Here is a 22,327-nt window from a genome sequence, read left to right on the forward strand (position 1 = left end):
AAACTGGTACTTTACTGACATTTCCTGGGTCTGAGGAGGTTATGTTGTTTTGGAGTGGTTTTAAGTTGTTTTGGGTGGTTTTAAGTGGTTTTTGGGGAGGTGTTAACCTCCTCAGACCCAGCTGTGGGTTTTCTGTCCACATTTATGGACAAGAATTTCACAACTTTATACAAAAAAAAAAAAAAAAGAAAAGAAAAGAAAACTGTCCACCACAAAGGACATTCCATACAAATGTTAAAAACTGCATCTGAACAAACTGTTGCATCAGGATGTTTCCAATATAGACACTGACTGAATAAAAAACAGAACCAGTGTTCAGAACTCAGAGCTCCTCCTTCAGCCTGAACTCTGTGCATGTGTGGATCCACTGTTTCTGCTTAAATCCAACAGTTTCCAGGTTGTTCCATACACAGAAACAGTTGAATCTGGTCCCAGTCATGTGTCTGTCCAATTAGATTCAATTCACATCAATATTAGTTGAGTTCTAATTTTAAATGTGTGGGAAATGGGATTTTCAGTGTAAATGTCCACAGAGTCCACATTCCACAGTGGATGTGGACAATTTAGTTCCACATACAAGAGACTGTTCTAAGCTACAGGTGGATCCAACTGGAGGAGAATCGGAGTCGATTGCAATTTTGGATGAATTTTGGAAAATGTCTCAATGATGACAGATGGAAAACTGTAGATGTTGTGACCTTGAACTTTGTCCTACTGGGACCAAAATGGACTGGGTTGGTCCCAGGGCCTAGGCCTGTGGTTTTCAACCTTGGAGTTGGGATCCCATGTGGGGTGGCCTGAAATTTATAGTAACTGATAAAAATAAACATTTACTAATAAATATATGTGATGAGTTGAGAGAGACAATCCCAACGCATATCAGACAAACTGTGGTTGTGAAACTGCAGCACTGTGGTTCTGTTTGTGTCACATGTTCACTGTGGTCAGTTTCAGATGCTGCAGCTCTTTCATCATTCATAGTTTCAGTTCTTGTTTGTTCAGTATTAATTGTCCTCCTTGTAAATCCCAGCTGGACTGACTGGACAGATCCTGACCTTTGTGCAGTAATCTACACCTGGATTTACTGCCTCTGTCCACAATAATAGACATTATATAGACTAAATGTCCTCTGAAATTAACATTTATTTGCAACATAGTATAGCAAACTATTATGTGATCAAAAATAAATTAATTTTAACTAAAAAAAGTTTGAATGTCTGGGGTCACCAGAAATTTGTGATGTTAAAATGGGGTCACAAGACAAAAAAGGTTGGAACCACTGGCCTAGGCCTGTCTGTGGGTACAATGTGGAAAAGATGAGTGGAATACTTTTCCCCTAAAGTTGCTAACAAACAAACAAACAACCACGCAAACAAACACACAAAGCAAACTGATCACAATACCTCTTGGTGGAGGTAATAAAACCGCGATAATAATGATAACTGTGATACTTTTGGTCACAATAGCTGTGACGTTAAATGTTCCTATGGTTCCATCTGTAGTTGACACACAGTGCCAGTCTCCATGGATGTGAACCCACTGTTAATTATGACTGTTAAAGGCACTGCAGGCGCACACACTGGACCTTTAATTGTACCGTTGTGCTGTAGGTGTCACTCAGTCACAGTAATAATCGCAGACACCAGCGTCAGGCGTCACCGAGCTGTCAGTGTAAAAGAAAAGACTTAAAAACACACACACAGTAAACCCTTCCATGTATAAATACTGTAAACATACTGATGGAGGTAAACTGACCATTTCACTGTTGACCTTCACAGCTGCTGAAAGAGAAACAGGACAACAGTGAGTTAAGAAGAGAGACGCAGCAGCAGAAGAAGATCCTGGAGAAGTACGACCGAGGTCAGAAAAAAAGAAAAAAGAGGAAAAAAAAGACTGTAAAAAAAGAGAGAAAAACAGACTGTTAAGAAAGAAAAAAGAACAGACTGTTAAAAAACAAAAAAAAGACAACCCAGACTGTTAAAGGAACAGTGTGTAAGTTTTAGTGTGCTTTCCAATAATCCGTTTAATTATTGACTATAATTGGATAAAATAGTGCTCAATCAGTCAAAAAAGCCAATTTGTTCAATTCCATTTAACGTGGAGAAACCCGTTCAAATATACATGATGCGTGTTCTGCTTCCATTATCCACGCCATTTTTTCCCGACATGAGCCGACAGAGGACAAAAACGGACGCTTCCAGCTGCTGAGCACATGGAGAATTCTGTCCCAAACAAAGTTCGTACATCTGTTTATAGTGACATGGACTGATGAAGACGGAACAGGTCTGGAAGGGTTGGACCATTTCAACCGCCACCCCTTAGAAGCGGGGTTAAAGGGGGAGGGGCAAGGGGGAGGGGCCAAGGGGTGAACTGGGATTGTTCCATTAACTTCATATATAGACTACAGGCCTAGATGTCGCAGTATCGTAGATGGTATGTAACAGTTGTATTTCGGCGTACACATCGGTGGTGGTGTAGTCCGCAGGTCCACTTGCATAACCTTCAGCTTATACACATGTGGAAAAAACACACAGAATTAGTAAGATGTCATTCTCCTAACCTCCACTCTTTGGTGCTGACGTCTCAGTAGGTTGTAGATTGTGTGGTCCTCTGCCGTGGTTCTCCTTCTCGGTCCAGCTGGAGTCCTGCTTCTGCCTAAACCTGCTCCCTCTGCTCGTAGGATTCCACTCACTCAGTAATATAAAAAAAACCAAACTCGACATAAGAACAAAAACTGAATCCCTCAAAGGACATAACTTTAGAGATTTTGTTTCTACTGGTTTATTGACAGTAAAAATTGAACGACCGGAATCATCTTCTCACCAAAAACGGTCGAACTAGAAGAACCCAAACCATGTTCTTATAAGACATCCACCTGACAAATGACATCTGAAATCTTTCCGCCTTCAGTTCATGAATCTTTTTATTTTTCTACACTTACCTCATCGTTCGATGGAAGTTATGACACAGAAGTCGAAGTGCCGGCCGTTAGGTAAACCCAACTACAGAACCGGGACATGGTGGTGTTTTTGGTTCACCAAGGGTACCTGGTATCGGCTCGACTCGACTCGGCCTTTTTGTGTTTCCATTACGAAAAAGGACCTGGAATCTGCTACCTGGTACTAGTTGTTTTGGAATCTGGTACCTGGTACTAGTTTTTTTGGAATCTGGTACCTGGTCCTAGTTTTTTTGGAATCTGGTACCTGGTTCTAGTTTTTTTGGAATCTGGTACCTGGTACTAGTTTTTTTGGAATCTGGTACCTGGTCCTAGTTTTTTTGGAATCTGGTACCTGGTTCTAGTTTTTTTGGAATCTGCTACCAGGTACTAGTTTTTTTGGAATCTGGTACCTGGTCCTAGTTTTTTTGGAATCTGGTACCTGGTTCTAGTTTTTTTGGAATCTGCTACCAGGTACTAGTTTTTTTGGAATCTGGTACCTGGTCCTAGTTTTTTTGGAATCTGGTACCTGGTTCTAGTTTTTTTGGAATCTGGTACCTGGTACTAGTTTTTTTGGAATCTGGTACCTGGTTCTAGTTTTTTTGGAATCTGCTACCTGGTACTAGTTTTTTTGGAATCTGGTACCTGGTCCTAGTTCTTTTTTAATCTGGTACCTGGTCCTAGTTTTTTTGGAATCTGGTACCTGGTACTAGTTTTTTGGAATCTGGTACCTGGTTCTAGAGTTTTTTGGAATCTGGTACCTGGTACTAGTTTATTGGACTCTGGTACCTGGTCCTAGTTTTTTTGAATCTGGTACCTGGTACTAGTTTTTTTGAATCTGGTACCTGGTCCTAGTTTTTTTTTAATCTGTTACCTGATACTAGTTTTTTGGTACCTTCTCTGCTGAGGTTCCAGGACTGGGGACCAGATCCTAAAGGTGACACTGTGTAAACACTGCAGACCTCTGATTGGTCAGTGGTGTGTGTGCCCCGCCCTTTTCCAGTAAATCTGTCAGTAGGTGAATCCACATGATGACAGTCTGTAAAACTACACCATGGTTTGTCCAGGAGGTTCAGACGCAAACATTCAGCAGGAGTTTGACCAGACAACAGGCAACCAGTGAGTTTATCAGCAACTGTGAGCAGAGCACACAGAAGGAACGCACCGCATCGCTATGACGACCAGGGACTGGAAAGAGGGAGGATCTGGAATGGAACCGGTCTGGAATAGGACCTGGTACCAGAGTGGAAAGGGTCTGGAATAGGACCTGGTACCAGAGTGGAAAGGGTCTGGAATAGGACCTGGTACCAGAGTGGACCTGGTCTGGAATAGGACCTGGTACCAGAGTGGAAAGGGTCTGGAATAGGACCTGGTACCAGAGTGGAGTTGAGCCAGTTCCATGGAGTGGAAACGTGGCATTGGATCACACCGACGATATGAGAGCGACTGTATGTAAAAGGGGATAAATGTTGCTGTGTTGCCTCAGTTTTCTAAGCGTTGCTGTGTTGCCTCAGTTTTCTAAACGTTGCTGTGTTGCCTCAGGTTTCTAAACATTGCTGTGTTGCCTCAGTTTTCTAAATGTTGCTGTGTTTCCTCAGTGTCTCAGTTTGCTGTAGAAGAATACCAGGTTCTCCAGAACTCCTTGGACCTGGAGAAGGACCTGAGGGCAGAAGCAGAGAGCTTTGCCAGACAGGTGACCTTTGAACCCTCCGTCCGGTCGACAGTTTGTGTTTGGACTGACCTCTGTCAGCTGGAACATTCTGTTTTATTTGGTCTTTCCTTCAGATGATGGTGGAGCAGAAGAAGTTGAAGCGACAGAGTCAACTCCTGCTGCAGAGCTCCTCCCCCACCCAGGCCCTACAGGACGCCCTGAGCCAGGTGTCTGAACTGACCCAGGACCTGGAGACACAGAGACTGGACCACCTTCACCAGGTCTGTTTAGTAGACACCATGGACCTGGTACCCAAACACAGCAGGTCCAACCTCTGCTCCTCAGGTTTCTGGTCTAAGAGTTGAGGACCACCACTGAAGTCCAGCTGGTCTTGGTGGTCACCACTGAAGCCCAGTTGGTCTTGGTGGTCACCACTGAAGTCCAGCTGGTCTTGATGGTCACCACTGAAGGCCAGGTGGTCTTGGTGGTCACCACTGAAGTCCAGCTGGTCTTGGTGGTCACCACTGAAGCCCAGCTGGTCTTGGTGGTCACCACTGAAGCCCAGCTGGTCTTGGTGGTCACCACTGAAGCCCAGCTGGTCTTGGTGGTCACCACACTCACACCCTAGTTTGACTGGACTACAAAATGCTTGATGAACTTTACCATTTGCCTAAATCAGTACGCTAGCATTTAACTCTCGCTCACCTCCAAACCCTCGTAGATGGCTCCGCCCCCTTGTGCTACAGGCCCTACAACCATCTGTAATTTGACACCAATTATTGACATGGATTGATAGGATTAGTGGACCAACAGTAGATGGTTTAGGTTAAAGGTGGATGTTTGGGTCTGTAAGGGTTCAGGGACCCCCCACCCCCACTCCGTTCTTTCCACCTGCATGCCTGTGCTTTCTGTACTTTATTGTTGTGTTTAATTATCATCCATGGGGGGGGGGGGGGTGGGGGGGGGGTGTCTGGTCTGGCACTGGTGTGAACCCATTACAGCTGAGTGGGATCAGTGGTCTGAGCTGGTGTCAGGTGGAGCTGAGCTTAAGGAACTATTCAAACCCTGGTGGAGGAACTGAATGTCAGCTGGCACTGACCCAAGGGTGTCAAACATGAGGTCCGGGGGCCAAACTGCCCCCCCCCCCCCCCCCCCCCCCCCCAGAGGTTCCACTCCAGCCTGTGGAATGAACCTGGAAGTGCAGAAATGACTCTGAAGGTTTAAACAGTCAAAGAACCGGTTTGAGTTCAGGCTCCACATCCAGACCAACGTGACGGAAAGTCAAATAAGAACAGAAGAACCTGTAAATAATGACTCCAGTTGTTCTTCTGGGTTTAATGTGCAAATATATCACATTATGCCCATAAATAATGACACATTGTTTTTCTCTGTTTTAGTGCAAAAAATAACATTAAATCATAAAAATAAATTTTCACTTGCTTAATCAAAAAAAATCTTGAATTAAGGAAAAAAATTGTGAATTAAGCAACAAAAAACAATCTTTAATTAAGGGAAAAAATGTTGAATTAAGAAAAAAAAACCTTGAATTAAGCAAAAAATTCTTGAATTAAGCAAAAAAAAAATCTTGAATTAAGCAAAAAACTCTTGATTTCAGCAAAAACATGTTTTTTTTATTTAACCTTTTATTTAACCAAAAAAACTAAAACTAAAACGTGAATTAAGCAAAAAAAAAAAAAAAAAAAAATCTTGACTTAAGCAAAAATATCTTGAATTAAGAAAAAAAAAAAAAAAAAATCTTGAATTGAAGGTGGCCCCTGAGGTGGACCCAGCATCAAGGCCCTGGAATAAAGGTGTGTGTGCATGTGTGTGTTGTGTGTGTGTGTGTGTGTGTGTGTGTGTGTGTGCGCGTCTGTGTGTGTGTGCGTCTGTGTGTGTGTGTGTTGTGTCCAGCTGAAGCAGATGGAGGATAGACTGAAGCAGAGTGACGCTCAGAAGGAGGTGGACGCTCTGAGACGAACACTGGAGCTGATGGACCAGGAGACCCAGGACTGGAGACACAAGTGTTCCAAGGCCCAGGAGGAGGTCAAGGATCTGAGATATACAGGTAACAGGGTTCTACTGGACCTGTTCACAACCACAGGGACATTATACTGTAGATACCTAACAGATAAGTTGCTGTTGAACCAGTGTCTCCTCCTGCTGTTCTTCTCTTCAGTCCTTGTTTCCTGTTTGCTTTACTGCGCTCAGTGGTGCAGTCTAGTTTATTCTAGTGGGTATACTCTGTTGTTCCCCTCCCAGCCTCATACACCCCCGTCCGTCCTGGAGCTACATCTGTACCACAGCACCCCTCCCAGAGCAGCAGCTGCTCCAAAACAGCCCCACACAAGAACCACCATGCTCATTAATGCATAAAGTCTACATCCACACATAAGTGAGATCATGACAGACTGGTTATGTATGATCTAAATGTAAATGCAATGTAAGCAAGACCAGATGTGGAACTGTCATTAGCAGCTGGACTTTAATTAACTATTCAACAGCCTGTGACAAGAAAAGACAGACGTTTCAAATCAAGAAAAGTGAAAGAATAAATAATAGAACCTGGAGGTGAACAAAAACCTGGAGGTAACCAAAACCATCATTAACTAACTTTAGCTATAACACCAGTTGTCTTTTTTGTATCTCTGTTATCGTTCAGAGCTGCTGAACAGGGTCCAAACCTATGAGTGAACTGTTTACAATCTGCAGCCATGGCTCAGAAAATGCATGAAAAAGAAACAAAAGGAGGAAAAAATTCCACTCTTTCAAGGGCTTGAATTAGGTTATTATATTATCTGACATATCAGTCATTTAATGGTGTACATGGGGTCTTAATTAATGGACAGTTAAGATGTCAATGGGACCAGATCAAGTGAAAGTGAACATCAGTGTCATAAATTGAAGTTTCACCTCTCATCAGTTCTTAAATCGGCTCATTTTTTACTATTTTATTGAACTGTTTGCAAAATTTCATTATCACTTGTAGAAAAAAAGAAAGAGATGATCAATATTAAATTAACCTAAAAAGGACTAAAATATGTAAATGCACTATTAACTTTAACAATATTTGTTCTTGCTTGTGTCAGTGATATTTTCAGTCTGTGAATCTGAAGGAACTAATACTTCAACAGTACAATAATAGAGAAAGGTTCAGTCCAGTCCAATTATTAGTCTGATCTGCTCTGCTATTATCTGTATATATCACTGCAGTTGGAATATGTATGTAAATAAAAGTTTATGAGCATATTTATCATGCTTTAGTTCAAATAAAATCTTTTACTCTGACTACTGAACAAAGGTACAAATTGCTGTCCCAGTGTCACAACATATTAGCGTTCATAAAAACTTATCATTTCAATATTTTTATCCAATATTGATTACAAATGTACTTCACCGTCAGAGCTTAAGCCCTGGGATTCATTTAGGATCCATTTCATATGAGACCAGCATGTTTTGGACATGCGTTTGTGAAAGGTGAAAAAATATATTGTATATTATATATATATATTATATATTAATTTTGAGTCCCTGTGTCATACTCAGTAATTTTAAGTATGTTTACCCAAATGTGAAAGTACGTACTCAGACCTGTTCATACATGTATTAAACATGGAGATCAGTTCTTTAGTTTAAACACAGACTATTGAACAGGAAATGTGTCCCTGTGGCACCACTGGATCTAGTCCAATGAATTAATTTAATTTTTATTAATAATTTTATGAATGAACTATATTAACATTTGAATATAGCATTAACTCTGTACATTTACATGGTTTCTACAGCTTTATCTGTTGTCTAATATTTAACAAACTTTCCGTTTCTCCACTCAAACCAAGGAGGTCTGTTTTTGAATTCCCTTGTCTGACTCTGAGTACACAAGGATGGACAGGTCCAGTTCACATCTACAACACACACACACACACACACACACACACACACACACACACACACACACATACACACAGAGCAGCAGCCACACCTCATTAAATTCAACCAAACCACCAGTTAGCCAGTGTTCGATATAATTCAGTGTGCCAGTCACTTGCTATTACATTAGCAGGTACTACTTTTATAATAACATACAGCAGTTCCACTTACCAGGTAGGACTGTGTGGTCATCAGACTGTCCTTCTGGACCATCAGCTAAAGCTGCTGTGGCCTCTGCAGTATCAGGCTCTATTACAGTAATACTAGCGTTAGCAGCAGACACAGCTGGACTGTCCCCCGAAACGGCAGTTTTGTTTTCTTTTCATTTTTTCAACACTATCCTTCACTGTCTAGTACTAGACCAGTCGTTCCCTCCGTACAGTTGGACTACTTCCTTAGTAGTAAACGTCAGGTAACGTTACGCTTGACGGAAGCCCATATGGTCCAAAAGTGTCTGCTTTGTACCACAGAGAAGTGGAATTTATGAATGGTTAAGTGAAAGTTATGTCACAAAACCGTGCCGATACGTAACTTTGCGCATTTTCAGTGGTTATACGGAAATTTGGGACCTTTTGTAGTGGGTATACAGCGTATACCTGCGTATCACGTAGACTACACCACTGACTGCACTCACCACATCTGACTGAGAATCCATCCAGAGTTTGTGTCTGAAAACTGTGCTTTACTGCAAATGTTTGACTAATTCCAGGTGTTAGGGTTCAGGTGTTAATTCCAGGTGTTCAGGTGTTAATTCCAGGTGTTCAGGTGTTAATTCCAGGTGTTCAGGTGTTAATTCCAGGTGTTCAGGTGTTAATTCCAGGTGTTAGGGTTCAGGTGGTGTTTTTTTTTTTTTGGGTGTCAGTGCCTTTAACCAGAGCTTCTTCCTGCTCTTCTGTCTGTTTGTCTGTGGTTGGACTAATGGACCAGTTGAAGAACTCCAGAAGAGACTTCAGGCAGTGACCAACCCTCCACCTGCCCCTGCACCTCCTCCTCCTCCTCCACCTCCTCCTCCTCCTCCAGCTCCATCACCAGTCTCCAACCCCCTCAGGTTCCAACACATTTCATCATCTTGTCACATACTCTTATTGGACTTTGAACCTTTTGAACTTGTCAGGGAATCATCCATAACAGCAACAATAATGCCTCATTTCCACTACATGGTATCGGCTCGGCTCGGCTCGGCTCGGCTCGGCCCGGCTCTACTTGACTCGGCCTTTTTGTGTTTCCATTACAAAAAAGGACCTTGGATCTGGTACCTGGTACTAGTTTTTTGGTCTCACCTCCGCGGAGGTTCCAGGACTGGGGACCAGATACTAAAAAGTGACACTGTGTAAACACTGCAGACCTCTGATTGGTCAGAGTTGTCTGTGTGCCCCGCCCTTTTACAAAAACAGATGCAGAAGTTTCCAGTAAATCTGTCAGTAGGTGAATCCACATGAGGACAGTCTGTAAAACTACACCATGGTTTGTCCAGGAGGTTTGGATGTAAAAATTCAGCATGAGTTTGACAGAGCAACACGCAATGAGCGAGTTTATCAGCAACTCTGAGCAGACAACACAGAAGTAACGCACCGCATCGCTATGACGACCAGGTACTCTTAAGTCGGTAGTATCCTGTAATGGAAACGGTCTGGAATAGGACCTGGTACCAGAGTGGAGTCGAGCCGAGTTGAGCCGGTTCTGCGTAGTGGAAACGCGGCATTAGTGTCGACAAATGGCTGAGTAACATCTGCCGAGTTCATCATTTAGACTTAATCAGATACTGAAGGGAACACATCTAAAAGTATTATTTCAGTTCATTACTGTTTATGATCAGAACCCTTTAATGCTCTGATGCACTGTTTCCTAAAACTCCATCCAAACATGTCTCCCTTTAATATTAACGGATCTGAGCTGAAAATATCAATCATCAGATGTAGAAACAGTCACTGCAAAAGCACCTGTGACACCAGAGTCCTGTCAGGCTCATGTGGTCACTGCAGATATGGACACTTCTATCACTTGTTTTTCATGTGAAAGTATTCATCTGTGCTCCAGTAGTCTGTAGAAGAAATAAAGACAGGACAGACCGTTTAGATGTACGTGTTTTTTTATTCTTGTAAGAATGTTTCTGTGACAGACTGGACAAAAACACAGTGTAATCCCAGACGTGTTGGTCCAGTGACCCGAAGTGCTGCTCTGATGCTGTTCTGTTTGTATTTTTCTGAAGCTCCCTCCTCTCACTGATTCGAAAAAGAAGAGACATCAGCCCCGACATTGCACTGGTGGTCCAGGACTCAGCCACACCCCCAGGTACACACTGGACCAATAGAAGATCATATGAACTAGGATAATATGAACTATATACTATATGAACTACACAGTATAATAGAAACTGTACAGTATAATACTGCTGTGTTCGTACATCCGCTGATGCCTCTGAACACATCGTCAGTGATGTTCTTGGAATCATCGGGTGCTTTTGGGTCTTTCACCGTCATACACCGTTCTCCAGGTGACCCAGCTGGGCCTGATCAGACCTCGGTTTGTGTCCAGATGGCTTAGCTACCATGACTCCATGGCCCTCTTCTTTTAATCCACAGCCATCTTGTGCCCCTTCGGTGGTTCTGCAGATGTCTCTCCTCTTTCTCTCTCCCTTGATGCCTAGAACGCTAAAGGCTCTGACCAAAGAACGGGCTGCTAACCCTCTGCATCCAACCTCCATAGGGAGGCACCTCGCTCACCGTCCAGCTTGTTGACAGTCACTGACCAGTCCCACCGTGTACTTGAAGAACTTTGTCTCAAAGGCCTCTTCCAGGTGGACTTCCCACAGAACTGTCAGCTTCAGTAGCACAGCTTGTTTGGTGGACTCAGACAGGAGGACAGTGTCTGGTCTGAAGGAGGTCACAGTGATGTGGCTGGGAAACTTCAGCTGCTGCTCGAGGTCCACCAACAGCTGCCAATCTTTCACAGAGGTCAGGAGTCCTGCAGATGTTCTTCTGGCAGGGGTTACCTGTTCCCCAGCTCTGACGAAGGGGATTGATTTCTTGGAGGATCAGAGCTGCTTTGCCCACACAAGTCCAGCACTGATGGCTTCAACAATGGTCTTAAGGATTTGGTCATGCCTCCATCAGTACCATCCATCTCCAAGTGCCTGAGTACAGCAGCTGAGGATATGTTCCAGGGTTCCTTGCTTGGAACACAAAGGGCATGCTGGTGTCTCTGCTATGCCCCATGTGTGCAGGTCTGACGGGCTTGGAAGCACATCATGCACTGCCTGGATGAGGAATTTGATGTGGTAAGGCTCAGCTTCTCAAAGCTCAGTCCAGGTGACCTTCCTCTTGACCACATTCTCCCATCTGGTCTAGGCTCCCTGTTGCTTCATCCCCATTGTCTTGCAGGATCTTGACTCCTCCACTGCTGCTCTCACCTCATTCTGAACAAGGCGCTGCCTTTCCTTCCCCTGGATGTTCAATTGGGGAGTTGGAAAGACTCCATGCCCTGCACGGCTTTGTGTGACCACTCCCACCAGGCTCCTGTGGTGCAACCTTGCCACTGCATCTTGGACAGCATCCTCCACCCTCCACTTCCTACCAGTCCTCACCTGGATTCCAGCTTTGGCCACCTTCAGATCACTTTAGTCCCTGTACTGCACCATTTCTCTAGCTCTTGATACCTTGAATTCCTCCTCCAAGGATTTGAAGGGCAGTTGCAGTTTGAATGCCCCTAGAATGCGATGCTGCTCAGGCTATTGGGCAACCCAAGTCATCTCTGGAGATCTCTGTTAACCTTCCTCTCCAGGGCCTCCACAGTTGTGACTGGGACAGCATAGATAAGAAGGGGCCACAGCATCCTGGAAAGAATGCTGTGTTGATACCCTCAGGCTTTGAACTTTCCAGGTAGGCTGGACTTGTCCACCAATTTCAGCCATCCATCCAACTCAGAGCAGGTTGACTAGATGGATGTTGCGTCTCTTAGAGTGCTGTCAAAAACCTGTCTGAAGCTCTTGACAGGTTCCTCTGTGATGGTTGGAATGACTGAGCCTGAGATTTAAAACCGGACCTCGTCCTCCAGCCTTCTTCAGCACCATGGATCTCGACTTGGCGGGTTTGAAACGCATCCGGGCCCACTTCACCAGCCTTTCAAGTCCCTTCAGAATCCACCAGCAGCCTGGGACAGATTCAGTCGTGACTGTAAGATCATCCACGAAGGACCTAATGGGTGGGTGCCGTTGTCCTGAATTGCTTTGGGGACCTCTGCACTCTGGTTCAGCAGATTTAGTGAGCATGTTCATTGCAAGGGAGAACAGAGTTACAGAAATAGTGCACCCTGTGATGATGCCAGTCTCCACCTTGTGCCAGCTTGATGCACTTGAAGAGACTCTCATTCTGAAAGTGTTGTAGTAATTAGAGATGAGGTCTCTACACCTGCTGGGGACATGATGTTTTGTCAGCTGATGTCAGCATGATGTCTGACTAGCTTGTGGGGCGGCTGTGGCTCAGGAAGTAGAGTGGGTCGTCCAATAACCGAAGGGTTGGAACGGTTCGAATCCTGCTCCATCCTAGTCATGTGCTGTTGTGTCCTTGAGCAAGACACTTCACCCTCCTGGCCTCCGGTGCTGTTACCAGCGGCACCTGGTTGGGGGGGTGTTTGTGTGGTTGTGCCGCAAACCGGGATGTTTCTTGCGAGACACAAGATCTTGGACCACCAAGACCAGATCTAGGCTCCAGGGACGGTACTGAGAAGTTGCAAATGGCATATTCAGCCCTATAGGTGCCATTGGGTAGGGGGAGGGGCTTCCATTCAACCCATAACAAGACATTTAACCATCACCATTACTGTGAAAGTGTTTAATTGAAGTAAAAGTGTTGCCTCGTTCCCCTTTAAATGTTGTCATTTTGGGCTCATAAAGGCTGTGAATGTCACTGAAAACCTGCAGAGGGTCTAATACAAGCATTCAAGTCAACCACAAATCGACAGTTTTCCAATATGTAATTAAAAATAAAATCAAAAATAGGACCTTCCATGCAGTCATGTTATAAAAAATAAATATTCATTAAATTTACAGAAAATGTCATGAAATGTATCATCATTTGTAGATAGAATGCTGGCTGGACAGTAGTGATGTTCTCTGGCTCCTGGATGTTCCGTCTGTGTGGGTCTGTGGTTCTGATGACGCAGTAACAGCAGTAATGTCTGTCGTCTGTCTGTTGTAGAAGTGGACGTCAGGCAGCAGGCAGTGGAGGAAATGATGCAGAGGATTAAGAAAGGAGTCCAGCTTCGACCTGTTGGCCAGGCACCAAACCGAGGCAGGAGACGGGTACGTAGAGTCCAAACTCATCATCTACCCCAGGGCCGGACCACCAGGAACCAATCCTAGGGCTAGGGTTAGGGCAGTGGTTCTTAACCTGGGTTCGATCGAACCCTAGGGGTTCGGTGAGTCAGTCTCAGGGGTTCGGCGGAGGTCAACACACACACTCGACTCATTAGTCAGGTGTGTGTGTCGGGCTAGGTCCGTGTATGTAAACAAACGGCTTCGGAGACTCTTTCTCTGACTGACATCCAATATACGCGGTGGACTGTTGTTGCTTATAGCACTACAACACATCCGGAAGTGTTTATAATCTCTTCCACTCGTCTGACGGTGAATTATTCGAGTATTTTCCACATTGTTGTTATGACTTTTGCTACTTCCTGTTAACCACGGAGGCATCCATGTGTAGCGTTTGTTTACATTTTTCGGTCACCGCATTGGTCAGTTACAATCATGTGACAACCGACGCACCGTCGCAGATGGAGAAATCGTATTACGCTAAAGCCGAGCTAGTGCCGTAATAAAACAACGATCACAAAAATACTGAAGGAGTATAACGAGAACTTTTTTTTTTGATACACTACATGCAATTTTTTTTTTTTTTATGTCAAAATTGCATGGTTCAGAAAGTTCGGAGCGAGATGAAACGAAAACTGGGTTGACATGATGGCCTACACATACACATACACAACAGCAGAAGTCCCACTGATTTGCAGTAAATATTCATTATTATTGTAGCCTGATGGAAATTAGGTGATGGGTGTGTGTTAAAATGTTCAAAATGATAAATAGCATAAATACAATAAGTTCATTATTGGAATACATAAGGTTAAAAATTAAAACCATTTCAGTGTGGTAGTATTAAAAAAGGTCATGTCTTTGTGAAAAGGTTAATGCACGGTTCATTTTGGGCACCAGTAAAACATATGCTTGTGTCTTGAATTTGAAAAAAATCATATTGTATTTTTTAATAAAGAAGGGTTCAGTGAATGCGCATATGAAACTGGTGGGGTTCAGTACCGCCAACAAGGTTAAGAACCACTGGGTTAGGGTTAGGGTTAATCCTAGGGTTAGAGTTGGGGCTGGTCCTTGGGTTAGGGTTAGGGTTAGTCCCAGACATTATTTCTGGAGCAGAGGATCCATGGATTCACAGACTGACCATGAGTTCAGGTTCCTTCTACAGTTGGACAGAACATTGGACTAATGGTTGGATTGGACCTGGTTTGGTTCTCTGATTTGGTTGTCCATCTTGGACAGTGATCCTGCCTGATCTGGACCTGATCTGGACCCTGATCTGAACCTCATCTGGACCTGAACTGGACCCTGAACTCATGGTCAGTCTGTGAATCCATGGATCTTCTGCTCCAGAAATCATGTCTGTGAAGTGTGGACAGATGTACCACAGTACAGTCCTGTTGGTGAATTCATATTCATGATATCGGAGAAAGAGCACTGGTCCAGTTGGGTTTCCTGTTTGGAATTCTGTCTAAACTTATTCATTCATATTCTGATCAAATACACACAATACATTTAATGAACGACTGAACTCATTCAACAGTTTACACACATTTATTTCTGTCCAACTACAGACTCATATGAACACACATCTGTTTAATGTATGTGAATATTTGGACACCAGCCTAACCCCATAGTTTTCCTCCTGGTTTGGTTGGTGCAGGTTTAACTGTATCAGTCAATCAATCAATCAATCAATCAATCAATCAAGTTTTCTCATGACACTTTACATATGGAGCCAGTTGAAACCAGACTCTTAAGCCAACCAAGGTTATTATCATGAAAAACTAACGAAATGATGAAAACTAGAATTATAAAAACATTTTCATTCACTGAAATAAATAAAAATTATAATTATAAGAAAAAAACCATCACTAACTGAAACTGTATTGTGTGTTTACTAAACTAACTAAAACGGATAAAAATTCTGGATCAAATTCCCTTGGTTTTGGTCTTTGTCAATGTCAGATTGATGTTAAATGGATTTCTTTGTCTCTCTCAGTTTTCTGTGCTGTCTCCATACGACACTTTTTGCTCCGTCACTTGTGTTCACTTGTGGTTTCCAGTCGTCTTCTGGTCCCCACTCTACCTGGAAACATGGAGACTAAAGCAGCAGAGTCCTGTCTGGGATTGATTTGAATAGGAGCACAGAGAAGAAGAGAAAAGAGACCACTGAACTACAACTGAACTACAACTGAACTACAACTGAACTACAACTAAACTACAACTGAACTACAACTGAACTACAACTAAACTACAACTAAACTACAACTGAACTACAACTAAACTACAACTAAACTACAACTGAACTACAACTGAACTACAACTGAACTGAAACTAAGCATTTAGAAAAAATGAAAACTAATAAAAACTATCAAACCTGCTCTAAAAATGAATTAAAATGAACTGAATTAGAGAAAAAAGGTCAAAACTAAATAAAACTAAACTAGAATGAAAAACCCAAAACTATATATTATTATATTATACCCTTGAAGCCACCGTCTGAATGTGTACGTCTGCTTTTGCAGTTTGACATCATTTCTGCTGGACTGTGTTTGACACAGGCAGTTTGTTACAGCTCATGTGTGTTTTGTGCAGGAATAAGAGCGCCACCTACAGAAGTAAAGTCTGAACACTGACGACACGAAGCTATGAAACACAAGTCAGGTTATAGAGGGAGCTCCATGAAATGTAGTGATTCTGACAGCACATTTAGTTTCAGCTCAAAGGGCTGAGTGTGTGTGTGTGTGTGTGTGTGTGTGTGTGTGTACATTGTGTAGCGTATATTGTTGAGAGCTCTTAAATCCATCAGTGTGTGGGATTATCTAAGAGCTGCTGCTGTTTGGATAAAACATGACATATGGCCAAGACGTCTTTTAGTCTGTGTTGGTCTGTCTGCCACAACAGCTCCAGTAAATTAGATAGCATTAGGACCTGTTCTCAGAGGTAATTAGACATAATGAGGAGGAGAAAATTGAAATGATTGTGCGCTGACACATTTGTTTCTTGTGGAAAGCATACGTCCTCCAGTGTGTGCTAAGAGGTGCAGTTTAGCCTCTAAGTGGAGAATGAGGAGCAAAAATAAGTCTAATGTGTCAGACTGCTGTTTATTTGACCAAACCCATCTTTTTCCTTTTATCAGATGGAGAGGCTGCCCTCCAAGTCAGCCATTCAGGAACTTCAAGGAATCCTGGTAATGGAACTTTCAAACAAACCCATGCTGGTACACTGCATTTGAACTGGGTCTGGGGTGATCTGGGACCAGAGACTGGTTTCACATGCACCACCCATGCACATTTAACAGATATATATGTGTATATGTGTGTATATGTGTATATGTGCGTATATGTGTGTATATGTGCATATATGTGTGTATATGTACGTATATGTGTGTATATGTGCATATATGTGTGTATATGTGCATATATGTGTGTATGTGACAGATATGTGTGTATATGTGACACAAATGTGTGTATATGTGACAAATATGTGTGTATATATGACACATATGTGTGTATATGTGACACGTGTATATATGTGACAGATACGTGTATATACGTGTATATATGTGTGTATATGTGCAGATATGTGTGTATATGTGACAGATGTGTGTATGTGTGTGTATATGTGACACATATGTGTGTATATGTAACACATGTGTGTGTACATGTGACAGACATGTGTGTATATGACAGATATGTGTGTATATGTACATATGTGTGTATATGTGCATATATTTGTGCATATGTGTGTATGTGCATATATTTTTGTATATATGCATATATTTGTATATACAGGGTGTCCCATAAGTCTCCATACATAGGAAAAATGAACGTTTCTTGACATAAACCATTTTTATTTATATAATATGCTCTATATGACTGCCATTTTGTCGGGAACAAATTGATCCAAAACACTTCCTGTTTTTTTGAACTTGACAATAAGTTTTGCCACAGTGTCGTGTGTGATACTCGTCCCATGTTTTCTGTTAAATGCGCTTGTAACCATACGACTGCTCGCTGAACCGGCCATCAGGATGATTTCAATTCGTTGCTCTTTATTCTAATGCATTCTTTGGGTTATCTGAAATACACAGAAATACATGTTAGAACCATATTTGTATGGAATGTATTGTCTCCTATGTATGGAGACTTATGGGACACCCTGTATATGTGTATATGTGCCTATGTGTGTGTATATGTGCCTATGTGTGTGTATATGTGCCTATGTGTGTGTGTATGTGCCTATGTGTGTGTGTATGTGCCTATGTGTGTGTATGTGCCTATGTGTGTGTGTATGTGCCTATGTGTGTGTATGTGCCTATGTGTGTGTATGTGCCTATGTGTGTGTATGTGCCTATGTGTGTGTGTATGTGCCTATGTGTGTGTATGTGCCTATGTGTGTGTATGTGCCTATGTGTGTGTATATGTGCCTATGTGTGTGTATGTGCCTATGTGTGTGTATGTGCCTATGTGTGTGTGTATGTGCCTATGTGCCTATGTGTGTGTGTATGTGCCTATGTGCCTATGTGTGTGTGTATGTGCCTATGTGTGTGTATATGTGCCTATGTGTGTGTGTATGTGCCTATGTGTGTGTATAAGTGCATATATTTGTGCATATGTGTGTATGTGCATATATTTTTGTATATACGCATATATTTGTATATATATGTGCCTATGTGTGTGTCAATGTGCATAGATTTGTGTAGATATGCATATATGTGTGTGTGTATATGTGACATTTCCCATGTTCCGAGGAACACAGGATGCACATGTGGTACACCAGTCCTTCACACCTGCTGTTCCTGTGTGTTACTGACATCACTCATCTGCAGTTGGAATGTCTGACCTGGAACAGAGCACAGGTCCACTGTCTGCGCCAGTGGCCAACACACACCTGCAGGGCATGGGTTCCAAACCCACCTGTTCACTCAACACTTCATACACTTCATACACTTTATACAGTTTACACAGTTCCTACAGTTCCTACACTTCACACAGTTCCTACAGTTCCTACAGTTTACACAGTTCCTACACTTTATGCAGTTTACACAGTTCCTACAGTTCATACAGTTTATACAGTTCCTACAGTTTATACATTTCCTACAGTTTATACAGTTTATACAGTTTACACAGTTCCTACAGTTCCTACAGTTTATACAGTTTATACAGTTCCTACAGTTTATACACTTTATACAGTTTGCACAGTTCCTACAGTTCATACAGTTTATACAGTTCCTACAGTTTATACACTTTATACAGTTTACACAGTTCCTACAGTTCCTACAGTTCCTACAGTTTATACACTTTATACAGTTTATACAGTTCCTACAGTTTATACAGTTTACACAGTTCCTACAGTTCCTACAGTTTACACAGTTCCTACAGTTCATACAGTTTATACAGTTTATACAGTTCCTACAGTTTATACACTTTATACAGTTTACACAGTTCCTACAGTTCATACAGTTTATACAGTTTATACAGTTCCTACAGTTCCTACAGTTTATACAGTTCCTACAGTTTATACAGATTACACAGTTCCTACAGTTTATACAGTTCCTACAGTTTATACAGTTCCTACAGTTTATACAGTTTCTGCAGTTCCTACAGTTTATACAGTTCCTACAGTTTATACAGATTACACAGTTCCTACAGTTCCTACAGTTTATACAGTTCCTACAGTTTATACACTTTATGCAGTTTACACAGTTCCTACATTTCATACAGTTTATACAGTTCCTACAGTTTATACAGTTTACACAGTTCCTACAGTTCATACAGTTTATACAGTTCCTACAGTTTATACAGTTTATACAGTTTACACAGTTCCTACAGTTTATACAGTTCCTACAGTTTATACAGATTACACAGTTCCTACAGTTCCTACAGTTTATACAGTTCCTACAGTTTATACACTTTATGTAGTTTACACAGTTCCTACAGTTCATACAGTTTATACAGTTTATACAGTTCCTACAGTTTATACAGTTTACACAGTTCCTACAGTTCATACAGTTTACACAGTTCCTACAGTTTATACACTTTATACAGTTTACACAGTTCCTACAGTTCATACAGTTTATACAGTTCCTACAGTTTATACAGTTTATACAGATTACACAGTTCCTACAGTTTATACAGTTCCTACAGTTTATACAGTTCCTACAGTTTATACAGATTACACAGTTCCTACAGTTCCTACAGTTTATACAGTTCTTACAGTTCCTACAGTTTATACAGTTCCTACAGTTTATACAGTTTACACAGTTCCTACAGCTCATACAGTTTATACAGTTCCTACAGTTTATACAGTTTACACAGTTCCTGCAGTTCATACAGTTTATGCAGTTCCTACAGTTTCTACAGTTCCTACAGTTCCTAATGTTTATACAGTTCCTACAGTTCCTACAGTTTATACAGTTCATACAGATTATACAGTTCCTACAGTTTATAGAGTTTATACAGTTCCTACAGCTCCTACAGTTTGTACAGTTCCTACAGCTCATACAGTTTATACAGTTCCTACAGCTCCTACAGTTTATACAGTTTATGCAGTTCCTACAGTTTCTACAGTTCCTACAGTTCCTACAGTTTATACCGTTCCTACAGTTTATACAGTTCCTACAGTTCATACAGTTTATACAGTTCCCACAGTTTATACAGTTTATACACTTTATACAGTTTACACAGTTCCTACAGTTTATACAGTTTACACAGTTCCTAAAGTTCCTACAGTTTATACAGTTTATACAGTTCCTACAGTTTATACAGTTCCCACAGTTCATACAGTTTATACATTTCCTACAGTTCATACAGTTTATACAGTTCCTACAGTTTATACAGTTTCTACAGTTCCTACAGTTTATACAGTTCCTACAGTTTATACAGTTTACACAGTTCCTACAGTTCATACAGTTTATACAGTTCCTACAGTTTATACAGTTCATACACTTTATACAGTTCATACACTTTATACAGTTTACACAGTTCCTACAGTTCATGCAGTTCATACAGTTCATACAGTTTATACAGTTCCTACAGTTTATACAGTTCCTACAGTTCCTACAGTTCCTACAGTTTATACAGTTCCTACAGTTTCTACAGTTTCTACAGTTCCTACAGTTTATAAAGTTCCTACAGCTCCTACAGTTTCTACAGTTTCTACAGTTCCTAATGTTTATACAGTTCCTACAGTTCCTACAGTTTATACAGTTCCTACAGTTTATACACTTTATACAGTTTATACAGTTCCTACAGTTTATACAGTTTACACAGTTCCTACAGTTCATACAGTTTATACACTTTATACAGTTCCTACAGTTTATACACTTTATACAGTTTACACAGTTCCTACAGTTCATACAGTTTATACAGTTTATACAGTTCCTACAGTTTATACAGTTTATACAGTTCATACAGTTTATACACTTTGTAGAGTTTACACAGTTCCTACAGTTCATACAGTTTCTACAGTTCCTACAGTTCCTACAGTTTATACAGTTCCTACAGTTTATACAGATTACACAGTTCCTACAGTTTATACAGTTCCTACAGTTTATACACTTTATACAGTTTACACAGTTCCTACAGTTTATACAGTTCATACAGTTTATACACTTTATACAGTTTACACAGTTCCTACAGTTCCTACAGTTTATACAGTTCCTACAGTTCCTACAGTTTATACAGTTCCTACAGTTTATACAGATTACACAGTTCCTACAGTTTAAACAGTTCCTACAGTTTATACACTTTTTACAGTTTACACAGTTCCTACAGTTCATACAGTTCCTACAGTTCCTACAATTTACACAGTTCCTACACTTTATACAGTTTATACAGTTCCTACAGTTTATGCAGTTTATACAGTTCCTACAGTTCCTACAGTTTATACAGTTCCTACAGTTTATACAGATTACACAGTTCCTACAGTTTATACAGTTCCTACAGTTCATATAGTTTTTACAGTTCCTACAGTTTATACAGTTCCTACAGTTCCTACAGTTTATACAGATTACACAGTTCCTACAGTTTATACAGTTCCTATAGTTCATATAGTTTTTACAGTTCCTACAGTTTATACAGATTGCACAGTTCCTACAGTTTATACAGTTCCTACAGTTTATACACTTTATACAGTTTACACAATTCCTACAGTTCATACAGTTTATACAGTTCCTACAGTTTATACAGTTTACACAGTTCCTACAGTTTATACAGTTTATACACTTTATACAGTTTACACAGTTCCTACAGTTCCTACAGTTTACACAGTTCCTACAGTTCCTACAGTTTACACAGTTCCTACACTTTATACAGTTTATACAGTTCCTACAGTTTATGCAGTTTACACAGTTCTTACAGTTCATACAGTTTATACAGTTTATACAGTTCCTACAGTTTATACACTTTATACAGTTTATACAGTTCCTACAGTTTATACAGTTTATACAGTTTATACATTTCCTACAGTTTATACAGTTCCTACAGTTTACACAGTTCCT

The 22,327-nt window shown here is 41.3% G+C and overlaps 1 protein-coding gene across 1 annotated transcript in view; it reads left to right on the top strand.

Annotated features, from left to right (window-relative positions):
• The window catches only part of shtn1 (shootin 1), a 49,765-nt gene that overhangs the window by 20,479 nt on the left and 6,959 nt on the right, over positions 1–22,327 (top strand). Inside the window, exons 5-12 of the mRNA XM_030130525.1 lie at positions 1,779–1,860; positions 4,534–4,628; positions 4,721–4,867; positions 6,498–6,651; positions 9,441–9,561; positions 10,723–10,805; positions 13,709–13,812; positions 16,964–17,014. Coding sequence (XP_029986385.1) covers positions 1,779–1,860; positions 4,534–4,628; positions 4,721–4,867; positions 6,498–6,651; positions 9,441–9,561; positions 10,723–10,805; positions 13,709–13,812; positions 16,964–17,014 — 837 coding nt within the window. The remainder of the gene's footprint in view (positions 1–1,778; positions 1,861–4,533; positions 4,629–4,720; positions 4,868–6,497; positions 6,652–9,440; positions 9,562–10,722; positions 10,806–13,708; positions 13,813–16,963; positions 17,015–22,327) is intronic.

This window comes from Sphaeramia orbicularis, unplaced genomic scaffold (assembly GCF_902148855.1).
Source record: "Sphaeramia orbicularis unplaced genomic scaffold, fSphaOr1.1, whole genome shotgun sequence".
NCBI lineage: Eukaryota > Metazoa > Chordata > Actinopteri > Kurtiformes > Apogonidae > Sphaeramia > Sphaeramia orbicularis.